Below are 13,179 nucleotides of genomic sequence, written 5' to 3' on the forward strand. Positions count from 1 at the left end.
CCGGGGATTGCGCACAGAAGGATTCCTACGGCAGCCACAATACTCTTCCTGCCTCCCCGGGCAATAGAAATTAAATGATGGCTTGCCCTCATTTAACTTCTAATGCCCAGGCATTGCACACAGGAGGATTCCCATGGCTGCATTGCAGCCGCAGTATTCCTTCAGTAATGATTTTCTCGATCTTCCAGTTCTCCGAAATTTCGCAGACCCATCAGAAGTTCGAGGAAAATTTTGCGAGAATGTCAGAGGCATTCTCGTTCATCCCTCCTGATTGCCTATTTCCATGTTTTTCTGATGATTGGCGCTTCCTTAATAAATATTCCCATTGAACAAGACCATCCATTCAGCTCTCAGAATGGCAGGCCTCTGGTAGCTGGATGCAGCTAAACATCAAAATATATAATTCATAAAACAGTTCATATCGCTTCTTATCGCTAAACTGTGACATACAGTACTGTGATCTTCTATTTGAACCTTGCAGAACTCATAGAAAACAATGGTCTCTTGCCATGGAGGAAAGTGCAAGGTTATAATTATTACAGAAGACATTGTGTGTTCTCCCTTCAAGTGAAAACATGTGTATCCAACACAGGAACTCACCTGCACCCTTATTTTATATTAACAGGATGGGGACCCTGAGGCATAAAACATGGCTTTAATCTGTCTTCCCCCAATCCAGGAGCCAAGGTCAGCCTCACCAAGGTTCCTCTCTTTCCAGCAGAGGGAGCCACTGGGTAGTTCTCAAAGGCCTTCTTAGTTTACCCTTTCCACCAAATAAAGGCGAGAAGGATGTGCAACATATTGCTGTCAGTTCCTTACAAGGTGCCAGGGAGTCCCGATGGCTGCAGTCCTTGTTCCACCCAAAGTGCAGAGGACGAGGTATTCCGCTGCATGCGCCGGTGGATACGTCTAAGCCTCAGCAGGTACAACATAATAGAGAGCAGGACCACCATGAAACACACCAGGAACAGGTAGTGGTTGTACACAAAAGATGCCCCACGCCAGTGTGGATGGCTGCCGCGGAACTGGTCCTGCTGAATGTCCCTGTGCATGAGAAATCAGATGAAAAAGTAATTGGACAAATGTACAAACTCAGATATCACAATGTAAAATAACAACCGTGGGAGGGAAACAGAAAGTCACCTGAAGAAAACTACAGGAGGGGCAGATACAAGACCAGTCATCCAGGACTTGGAAAGAAGCAGTAGTTATTGGTCTTTATACCAGTACAAAGCACTGAATTACTGCTCAGATCTGGGAGAAATAAAGCACACCCAGATACGAGTAAGAATGCACAGGATATCTGAATAATATTTGTTTATCCCAGAGTTCAGCTTTAAGGTTCAGTCCATTATACAGTGATATTTTATTTATATAGCACCAGGCCTTTTTCTAAGTCTTGGGTACACCCAACTCTCTCCTCTACAATCTAATATGAATGCTGCTGCCAGACTTATCCATCCTTCCCACCTACCTACCCCATACACAGCCTTCCCACCTACCTACCCCATACACAGCCTTCCCACCTACCTACCCCATACACAGCCTTCAAATCCTACCTACCTGACACACAGCCTTCCCACCACTCCTCTTTTGCTGCATCTCTTTGTAGTTCTCTTCATTGGCTTCTATTTCACCTGAGAATCAAATTAATCTCCTGTTCTTTGCCTTAAAATCCCTCCACAGCTCCTCTCCCACCTACCTACCTGATACACAAATCCCTCCACAGCTCCCCCACCCCCCCACCTACCTACCTGATACATAAATCCCTCCACATTTCGTGGGCAATGAAAGATCTCATGAGTCGAGTCCAAAAAAAAGATATAAATAAGAAACTATCTGGTGGTTGTTATACGTCCCAGCACATCTTGTTACATTTCTTTGGTCTCTAATAGGTAGCACGGCACAGCGACACATACAACAGATATCACAGATTATGAACAAATGGGCACTATAAGACCCTAAGACTAGAAGACAATTTTGTGGGCCTAGGACGGTGGAAAGAGTTAAAATGTCCATATTTTTATGTGTGACCCCACTGGACTGGAAGGCACAGCAATGTCAGGAATTCTAACCTGCCCCCATCTCTACTAAAGAGGCTTTGTGTTTATATTGGCCATTACATCAGCTTTATTTCTAATTACCGTTTCATACCTCAGTGGTAAAAATCGTGTTCTATACAAGATGGCCCCCAGCGTCCATTGCACCTCCTTGTCATACACTTGCAGCACCGTCTTGAGATTGCTGTAATTGGCAGGAAATGAGAAGCCGTCATGGAAGACCTCATACATCCAGGCTGACTTGAAGCACTGGTACCTGCACACAAGATAGGACACAGATCCAGCATTTAATCGGGTGCAATGTTCTTGGTTTGCCCCGACATATTCTAAGGACAGGAAGAAAGGAAATCTTTCATATAAAGATGAATATGCTCCAAATCAGTGTTTCTAAAACAGGGCTCCTGCAGAGGTTGCTGGGGGTTCCTAGAGCAATGAGCAGTTTGTGCCTCTCAGGTCAGTTTAAATGATGCCAATGACTGTCTGTAAGGGTGACATACTTCCCACTGGCCAGCAATGTAAAAGGAATTCTTCCCACTGGCCACCACAACAATATACTGTGATCTGTGGATATAATAATTATAGGAGGGGGTCCTGAAGATCTGAAAATAATCTCAAGGGTTCCCCCATGGTAAAAAGGTTGAGAAACACTGATCTTAACAAAACATTTGGAGTCATTATGGTAGGTGGTGTCACTGTTTAACCCAGAGTTTCCATACTCACTTAAGTCGGTGCATGTCAGCGTGTGATGCATACAGACCACGATCAAATCTCTCTTTTAAAACATTCCATTTCGTGGCACAATAAGCCTGAGAGGAAACAGAGGAGCTGTTAGAAGAAATATTCACCCTCATGGCTTCCCTAATGTCTGGTGACACGACTTTACCTGTGCTGCCCTCAGGAAACGCGCAGAGTTGTAGTCCCCACCCATACGCAGCACATCTTCCGTGCAGTAGTAGAACTCTGAGAAACCATAGAACTCGCTGTTCTGGTACTGCAGAGGTGGCTGGTAAATGCCACTTAAAGTAGTCTGTGTTTCATTGGATAAGTTCATGAGAGGCTGGATGACCCGGCGGCAGAGGCTAAAGTCGCCTGTCCCACGTACAAACATGGTTTGTTCCCCCTGCTGTATTTTATCGGGGATGTCCATTGGAAGGCATGGGTCTAGATATGGCATGTCTTGGGTCAGGCCCACCTTCTTCCCTAGAAGTCTGAAAGGAGAAAGAACGGTCAGTGATGCAAAGTTTATCAAACTGCTAATCTGTTAACTACTACCACCAACTGCAATACATTTTTTTATATTTCAGGACACAATAGCTAAGCTTAGTGCTGGAACTAGCACCCAGTTTATGTGTCTGTTGCTGTTATCAGAATATTCCAGATAATTGCTGTGTATTCAATAAAGAGTCAATGATGTCTAATGTATTAAAATAAAACCAACACTTCTATTTTTGGCCAGAATTGGAATGAGAAAGGATTTAAACCAATTTTTATGGCTGCCTGTGTTAATATTATCTTCTTTTGCGTTCTTATCTCACAGAAGAGGTAGCAGAAATTACTGAAAAACTTAATGCCGGCCATAGGAAAATGCTCATGCCAATGAGGGATTTTCATGAGAGATTTACATTCTATCCCATTTCCTAATATGTATACAGGACAAGGGAAATCTCCAAACAGATCAACAGACCAAAAAAAAAAAAAAACGACAGGATTTTGCAAAACTAAGCAACACGTTTTGAAATTTCCATAACACATATTAATATTTTTAACAGCTTGGCTTGTAGTAAGGATGAAATCAGCTGTCTTATGTAAGAGGGAGGATAGGGCCAGCTGATGGTGTCTGCTGCAGTATAGATTATGTAAAGAAAGGTATCTTTAAATACATGGATGCAATTCTAACCTGTTCTTTTCCATCGTGCTGTGGAAGATGTGCTCCTCATATCTTTGTCGAGCGGCATTTCCCCCAAAGCCCAAGAAGGTGGCCACGTACACCCTGTACACGTGCTGAGTCTCGTGGGCATCACAGCCAAGGTTGAACTCTGCCAGCAGGTTCTTAGCCATCTCTTCCTGTAGATGAATGGAAAGGTGGACAGTTGTCAAATGGAAAGAATTGTACTGCTCATGTACAAGTCACACGCAAAGCACAGCGGATATAAAAGCTTTGGGAACTGAAGATACAATCACTACAAACAATGACACAAAAATGGTGTAAAGCTTCTCTCTTCACACCTGCATGGACCAGAGTATCGGGTAAACAAACCATCTCTTAATAATAATTAATTCCCTTTATACCTAAAGGTTTTTATCTATAGAAAGTCTACACCATCATTAAGAAGACGGACCTGCTGACCCTTTTATGTGACTAAAAGTATAACCTTGTACCAGGCAGCCATATTCTACCATTGTATAGGCCAAGCACATACCATCTGTCAATTTTTCCTCCAAAATTGGCCTCAGACAAGGACTGTGGTAATACCTATTGTTGGCGCTTTACAAAAAGATAAGAAGATGACACAAAGCTCTTGGGATAGAACACACAGTGCAGGCTCTGTGCTTTTAAACACAAAAGTAAAAAGCAAATACAACATATAAAGTGTGCTAATGACTGAGGAGAGAGCTGTACAGACCAAAAAGTGAGCCTGTCAGGGGGGCTGCCCTGCTGACTCCATTACTAAAAGTGCAAGCAATCACCCCCATCATTATTAGTGGCACAGATATAATCCCTTCACTGTGTGAGGAATGGTGTAGTAGACCTGCAGCACTGCACCTTTCACTCAAGGTTTGGGGCTTCATATCTATAAAATTGCTGCATTTAAATTAAATTGGTGGATATCGTAGGACATTTCATCCATATGCCTGTGTGATATTCTAAAAACCTAGCACGTTCATATGTTCTATCAGCATGAACATCAGACTAGAGCACACATTGGGTCGGAAAGCAAGGATGAGGATATTTAAAGTCAGCAAAGCAACTGCCTAAAGTTTCCCTTTGAAGCAAAGCCTGCTATTAACCTCCTGAGCGTTACACTGAGGTCTAGATTTCTGTACCAAAAGTGATCCACTGTTTTTCATGAAATTTTTTTTTTTAAATTGTAGACCTGATTTTTTGTGCCCGAACGAAGGTCGGGCTTAACGGCAAGGTGGTTAAGGAAGATGGAGACATAATCCTGCCCCTGTACAAAGCCTTGGTCAGACTACATCTGGAATATGCAGTCCAGTTTTGGACACCACAAAAAGGACATTGCGGGATTGGAGAGAGTGCAGAGAAGGACAACTAAACTAATAAAAGGAATGGAGGAGCTCCGCTATGAGGAGAGATTAGCTGAACTGAATTCTCCCTTGAGAAGAGACGTATAAAGGGGAATATGATCACCCTGTATAAATATATAAACGCTCCATATAGAGAACTCTCTTCCCCACTTTTCAATTTCGGGTCATTACAAAGAACAAGGAAGCGCTCTTTGCATCTGGAGGAAAAGAAGTTTAAGCTCCGGATAAGGAAGGGATTCTTCACTGTAAGGTGTGAAACTGTGGAATTGGCTCCCGCAGGAAGAAGTTTAGGCCACTGCTTTAGGAAAATGCTGGATGATTTCTAGAGGCACAGAATATAACTGGGGATTAAAGTGTTAAAGTAAAGATAACAGAGACTGCTGATCCAGGGAATATCCGATTGCCTCAAGGAAACAGGAAGGAATTTTTTTCCCCCTGTTGGAGCAAATAGTAACCGGGGATTTTTTGCCTTCCTATGGATCAAGGAGATCTATAGGGTTTTTTTATCTGGGATATGTTTATTTCTCTAGTGGTTCAACTTGATGGACTTATTTCTTTTTTCAACCTGACTTACTAAGTAACTATGTATGTAACTATGTGTCATGAATGGAATATAGGTGCTGCCATTGCTGGTCCCCTAAAACACCAATTGCTTCTGTGTTGTCTTCTATGACAGGCCCAGGACAAGCTAAAAGTCAAGAAAACTTTAGACTTCCTTATCTCCAAATTAGTTGCATGCAGTATCTCTATTTCTAGAATATCAATATGACAGCCAGGCAATTAGTCTTAGAAGAGTAGACCAATAATGGCAGCCCATACATTGCCCTTGTGTCCGGGGTGACCTAAAATAAAGCAGAAAATGGTTCAGTAATTTGGGGTAAAGTTTCAGGCCACAGATCAAAAACGTTGAGTAGAACTTAATGACAGTGTCTGGGATTCCATGTGCTCAGCAGAGTCTGGCTATGCTAATATTACCTCTGTTTCTTCCTTGAATATTTGCCAGCGTGCAGCACTGGTTTTTCATTTAGGATTCGTCATGTAATGAATGATTTTGTCCTCACAAGGTGGCTGCAGTAGACGGGGCAGCTTTTCCAATTATGGTTACTCAGCTGCACAAGCCTGCAATTTGCCGACACGTGCAGAGAAATATGGAGGCAGCCATGCTGATCCTGTGGCTTGCATACTTTCTGAACCCCCCTGATGGTTTATAAATCAGGAGTTTGGACTGCATGTGAACTTTAGTTGTTATTCACTTGTTATTGACCAAGAAAGAACTGAACCGGGATACAGTTGGGTAACCGTCTGCATTTCTAAGTTCTCCAATTGAAGCCTTGGTATTGCGCTTAGTGAAGGTTTCCTTACATTTCTTAAACTTTTAGGTGTCTGAGTTGCTTATAGAAGCAAACCTGATTCAAGGTAACCAAGGCAAGAATGTTAGGCACTTGCAAAAACTATACCCAAGTCTACATACAGATGCTGGATTTTCACAAACCTTCATCTTGGACATTGATAATCCGGAGCCTAGACAGCGGTCCCCTAACAATCACTGAATGACCCACAAATAAGGACAATGTCTGTGTAATTTTCCTTCACTTCCAGTCACAAAACAGCCATAAATGAAAGGAAATCTCCTGAATGGGTGGCACCTTATTGTAGGGACACAACTTTTACACTTTACCTTGTATTCATTTTCAGTCTCCAGTACAAATAGCGGATGAATCGCTCTCATTGGGGAAGCAATGGCCATAAAAGCCATTAAGAAGCTTTGAGAAGAAGCTCAAGCAGGAAATAAATACTGTGAGTGCAGCAAACACAGACCGGAACCCAATGTATGGAAATGAGGGGGACACACAAACAGCAGAAGTAAAGAGAAGATGAGAACAAAAATGCCACAAAACCGAGAAAGGAAAAGAATTGGAGAAGAAGCGTTTGGCAGATTTAAAACCTCTGCAGAAAGACAAAGCCAGACACAATGGAATTCTAACGATTGTAATTATTCCATTTAAACCTCACTTTGCTGCTATTGAATGGATCCTAAAGCTTCTGCACCAGGGAATGTTTTAATGAATGTCAGATTCACTGCTTTATACACAGATTCCAGAATGTTTTGTTATTTCTGTTTAAAAAATAAAATGTGGTCAGAGGTCCAGAGAAGTGATAACGACCTGGGCTCTCTGTGCTGTATTCAGTTACATTTGTCTCAGTTAACTTGAAGGACTGCAGAACCGCAAGGTCTGTTATAGAGAAGAGGAGGGTGAGGTGTTAAATTTGACACTACTTACCCCATGGTGACACTGCACTCTATCTATGCAGAAGTAGCATTGAAGCAGAACTTAACTAAAAATCAAGCAATTTTTTTCTTCTATTAAAAAAAGGGCATGACCCGGCGGCAGAGGTTAAAGTCGCCTGTTCCACGTACAAACATGGTTTGTTCCCCCTGCTGTATTTTATCGGGGATGTCCAAAGGAACGCATGGGTCTAGATATGGCATGGGTATGGATATGCAGGATGCGTGACGTAGATATCCCCGGAGGCTTTGTGCTCCTGCTACAATTTTTACTTTAAATAAAAGGGTTGTGTTGCCCTTTTATGTAAAGTAAAAATTTGGAGTTTAGGTCCGCTTTAAAAGAGCACTGTCAGCCGAGGATAGAAGTGTGCTACTGGCAGGATCACCAGGTGAAAATGAAAGAAATAAATCCCAATAAGAGAAAACGAATGCAGCCAGATAGAACATTGAAGGATTCTCACCTGATATAAACAGTTGGGCCGATCTCAGGCGAAGTCGCCAGATGTTCATGGATCTGTCCTGACGGATGCCTTAACAAGTGATGGTGAATGACCTCTGTACAAGTCAATGGAGAGGAGCACAGCAGGTTGTCATTCGCTTGTTCTCTCCCCTCTCCATAAATCATGAAAGATCATTTCCGGCCACAAAAATGTATTGTGCATACGCAGCCAAACATTCTAACCAGAAAACCTCAACCAATGTTATCAGCTTTTCAAGCTTTGTCCTGTGAACTATACAACTGTTCCTCCAGTTGGGATGAGAAGAGGTGTTTGTAGTCCAAATAAGAAGAGAAGCTGAGGGTGACAATGCTGCTTTTTTTCAGATACAACAGAGTGAGTGTTGTCACCCTAGGACACATTTTTGTTTTTGGGTTTAGATACATTTTTGGGAAATTGTTCATTGTGAATCTGTTGCAATGCTTTTTACCTGCAGACTGTCAGTGATACAACTCCTGCCTTGCATATTAATTAAGCTGGTCACTGGGCTACCTATCTGATCGTTACAATATGTACAGAGTGAAAGAATAACCATCTTATGGTTTATAAATACAAGCAAGCATTTTAATTTCAAAGAAATTACTGACATCTTTAAAGTATGAGGTAATGAATGCCTCACGCCTCAGGAATATTGAAATCCTATTAGGACAGTAACCTAGGCTCAGACCTAATAATTGCCCATTGGGTGTATAGTTTGTTCTAGCCGATCATGACAGAAATAGCGAGAAGCAGAAGAGAAGCAAACAAAAAGGAATAAAAAATAACGATAATGACCTGCTGGAAGGAGGCAAAGCTTACACTTTTAGGTACTTCATATGCGATCTGAGTGGAGACTCCGCCCATGTCCAAGATACCCACTGTACGCTTACGTACAATGGCGTCCTTGTGTTCACTACCGGGTACATTGACCTCTACCAGTGCTTCGTCTTCTGTGGAGGAGAGAGAATTCCAGAAATAGGAACAAAATATAAATCCAACCACAAGGTAAATAAACATACTACATAAACTGAATATTTAAGGTAGAAACCTATATGGATAGATGATCCAGAGGAAGGCAAAAAAACTAATACAGCCTGGTTCAATCAATCCTACAACAGGGGAAACATTTGGATTTTTCCATGGATCAACAATCTCTGGTGTCTTTTACTAAAAAATGTAGTTATATTCTGTGCATCTAAAGCTTTTTCTTAAACCAATCTTTTGAATACTTTAAAACTACTTTCTGCATGTGTTAAAACAACTTCACCTTTAGTGAAAGCATCCCATAAAAAAATTCTGGCCTCCCTGGATGCAACATTAGGCTTTTTAGCAATTTGTGCTACAGTATCTCCTCTGTGGGACTGGACCAGACAAGCTTTACTTACCCATCCCTAAAAACATTAATAAGCCTAGGGCAGCCAGCATCCAGTTGTCCGTCCTTGGAACACTTACCACCTACCCAACATGATTTGCATATAATCCACATATCTGGCTGTGCACTTGCTACATACTTGCTCCTATATATGCCATCCCTAATAGAAGTGCAAAAGATAAATAATGATAATCTCTTCACCTGTCACAGGTTGGCTGATCAGTGTAAATATGGTTATAGATGTAAAGATTGTCTAGGAGGGAACAAGGGCTGTAGCATATGATAATACAATGTGGGGGAGAACCTATTTCAGTGCTTTGTTATGGACACATAAAGCTTAGGTATGGTGAAGTTACTCTGTCTGTGGGAGCGGTTATACAACCTTGTACTGCAAATATTTGCTTCATGCATTGAACAGATGGCTATATTATAGTCAGAGAGATTTTTAAAATGATAGATTGTCTAAACATCCATAGTGACAGAATACAGCTTTGGGGATCTCTTACATGAGATAGGAGGTATAATACATGAGGACAGGGCAGCTTATTTTATCAAGGACAATGTCTAGATCAGTGTTTCCCAACCAGGGTTCCCCCAAAGCTTGCTGGGGGTTCCTTGATCAATGATTAGTTTGCACTCTCAGTGACACCAATGATCTTTTGGCTATATGTAAGGGTGACATTCTTTCCACTGGCCAGAAATGTAAGAGAGTATCTTCCCACTGACCATCACACTAATATACTGTGATCTGTGGAAAGTTTTTTAAGGGTCCCCCATGTCACAAAACTAAAGAAACATTGCTCTAGAATGTGTTGGAATACAGCAAATAATTTAAAAGATGATTGAGAGATATATGGCTCATAATGCGCCTGAACTCTCAGAAAAACGAGGGGGAGCAAAGACAGAGAAAAATAATGAAGAAGAGGACCGAGTGGTCCATGTCTGCTCCTAAACACAACGTATGCAGAAACCCACATATACAGATTTTTTTATATAGCGTTTTAGGAACTTGTTTTAATATAAATATTACTTACCATCATCTAAATGATCAAAGCGACCCAGGACAAAATTGATGCCGATCCATGCATAAACACCTAGGAAATATTAAAAATAACACGTCACATGTTATATCTAGAGCCATGCGATAAGCATCAATGGGCCCCTCCAACCTGAGGTGTGAAGGAAGAACTTGTCACCTACAACAAACATCATCAACTTTCCTAACAGAAAACTGTATTAAAGCTTATCCAAAATACTATAGTGGACATTGTATGTTATACAGAAAGGGGCTATTGTTCATCAGGTAATATAAAGAGATGCTTTCTGGTCATGAAATGGTTGGATTGTGTGGGTGGAGAAGACTTCCATTGGATGGCTTCACATACCTTCCTGCTTCCCCGAGATGACCTCAGCGTGGGAGTCGGAGAACAGAAAGTCGTAATGCACAGGGATATCAGTCCGCAGATCTTCAAGTATGGCTTCCTGCTGGCTGAAACAAATGACTGCACTAAGTACATGCTGGATGTAGACACCAAAAAAGGAATGAGGTCAGGTTCAGCTATACCAAAATATGGAAATAATGCTGAGTCTAAACCTCAAACCACACAAAAGCAAAGGATGAAAAGAGCACAGTACAAAAACACATTTCAGAAATAGAAAAGGACATCTCTATAGATGTGCAGATGTTTCTTTAGGTTTTATCAATAAAACTAAGACGGCGTGGTTATCACTCTGGCCTTTGCAGCGCTGGGTTCCAGGTTCAAATCTCAGTCAGGACACTATCTGCATGGAGTTTGCAGGTTCTCCCTGTGTTTGTGTGGGTTTCCTTCAGGTAATCCGGGCTCCTCCCACATTCCAAAAACATGCCATTCGGTTAATTGGCTTCCCCTCAAATTTGACCTTAGACTGTGTTAAAGACATATGACTATGGTTGGGACATTAATAATATTAAACAGGATTTATATAGCGCCAACATATTACGCAGGGCTGTACATTAAATAGGGGTTGCAAATGACAGACGAATACAGCCAGTGACATTAGATTGCTGGGTAATAGGTTGGCACTATATAAATACTGTATAATAATAATAACCCAAGAGAAACTGCCTTCTGACAATGCGTAAAGGTCTGGATAATGATCATTTGTTAATTATTATTGTATTATGATTATATAATTATTATTATATATGGCTATTCTCACCTCTCAGTCAGGATTCGGAGGCCTGCCGTGCACAGGATATATAATGGGGTTTCTTTGTGCTTCTCCCGTGGAATGTGGCTGGCGGCAAAGTTGATCAATGGAGAAATGTAGTCACTGGCTTTCTCGGGGGTGGTGGCAAGCTCCGAAATACCTGAAAGAAGACAGTTGGCAGATTAAAAGAGTCTGTCTGGGAAATTGGATTCTATTCCAGCAATGTGTGACAGCCAATGTACCCTGGATATGTATAGCCTGATGGAAGAAAACGTCTTGGCAAGGGACACTTCATGGAATATAGGACTAGTTGTGTCCGGTGTGAAATGTTCTAAGCTCAGACATTTGCTCCCTTGAAAATAGATCATCATAAGCACTAAAAACCACAAAAAATATAAATATCTATATATACAGGCACAACTAAATATTTACACGGCCACGCGAAAAAACACACTGCAAACATACACAAATAGAATGGTATGCATGAGTGGCACGGCTGTACCCTGACCTGGATACATAAAGAAAAGGTAAAGTATTCCTAATATTTACAGAATTTATATGATTCTGACCGTTAAAATTAATCCTAGTCCATGGTGAATATAAATATGAGATCAACAGCATTAACTTGTCATTAATTCACAGTACTAATCTGGCCTGGAAAATATTGCAAAAACAATTAAGGGTTAACTACTGGGGAATGAAGAGTGTGAAGGAAGGAAATGTTTTACATGAATGTAGTACCACCTGCTCGGTGTCTCCTTTATACTAATGGTCACCAGTCTTGGCGTTCATGGCTTGGCTATGATAAATTAATTGTTGTGATGGTGAAGCTTGCTAGTCAATTGCAGTTAAGCTAGGTACACACTTCTAATAATTAATGTTAGAAAACAAACGATTAGGACCGATTAACGATTATGCATGATTATATTTGAACAATTGTATTGTTTGAATCGATCGACATTTATTGGAAGTGTGTACGCAGCTTTAATGATAGGGCAACAGTCTGAACAGCATGTGCTTTGGTTTGTAATTGCATACGCCCATGGGGGCAGTCATATTTACTTGCTACATATACAGAAAAACACAGCCAGAATGTACAGCTCTGTACATAGAATAAGACAAACGGCAGCAGAAAAAATGTCAATGTCACACTGGGATTGTACCAATAAAACAAAGATGGCACCAGAAGCTGTGGATCAGGAAGAAAAGTGACAAGCTGCCCCAAAATAGGGCGTACTCAGAGGTATTTCTATTTCTGGATACTGTTATAGGCCCCCCACCCCCCCCACATTGTCTTGGTGTCACCTTGGATTCTGCCCTCTCATTTACCCCCCATATTCAGAACATTTCCAGGTCCTGTGACTTACACCTGCGCAACATCTCCAAAATCTGCTCCTACCTGTCCCCTGAGACCACCAAACTCCTTGTACACGCTCTTATCATCTCCCGTCTGGACTACTGTAACCTCCTCCTCTCTGGTATTCCACTAACCCGACTCTCTCCTCTACAATCTATTATGAATGCTGC

The 13,179-nt window shown here is 41.5% G+C and overlaps 1 protein-coding gene across 1 annotated transcript in view; it reads right to left on the reverse strand.

Annotated features, from left to right (window-relative positions):
• ENTPD4 (ectonucleoside triphosphate diphosphohydrolase 4) overlaps window positions 1–13,179 on the reverse strand; it is a gene marked incomplete at its 5' end in the record, with an annotated part of 18,910 nt that continues 5,731 nt past the window's right edge. Inside the window, 9 exon segments of the mRNA XM_072402896.1 lie at window positions 1–1,044; window positions 2,155–2,316; window positions 2,781–2,866; window positions 2,944–3,268; window positions 3,958–4,124; window positions 8,910–9,040; window positions 10,497–10,556; window positions 10,848–10,951; window positions 11,662–11,812. Coding sequence (XP_072258997.1) covers window positions 816–1,044; window positions 2,155–2,316; window positions 2,781–2,866; window positions 2,944–3,268; window positions 3,958–4,124; window positions 8,910–9,040; window positions 10,497–10,556; window positions 10,848–10,951; window positions 11,662–11,812 — 1,415 coding nt within the window.

Source organism: Pyxicephalus adspersus, chromosome 2, assembly GCF_032062135.1.
Source record: "Pyxicephalus adspersus chromosome 2, UCB_Pads_2.0, whole genome shotgun sequence".
NCBI lineage: Eukaryota > Metazoa > Chordata > Amphibia > Anura > Pyxicephalidae > Pyxicephalus > Pyxicephalus adspersus.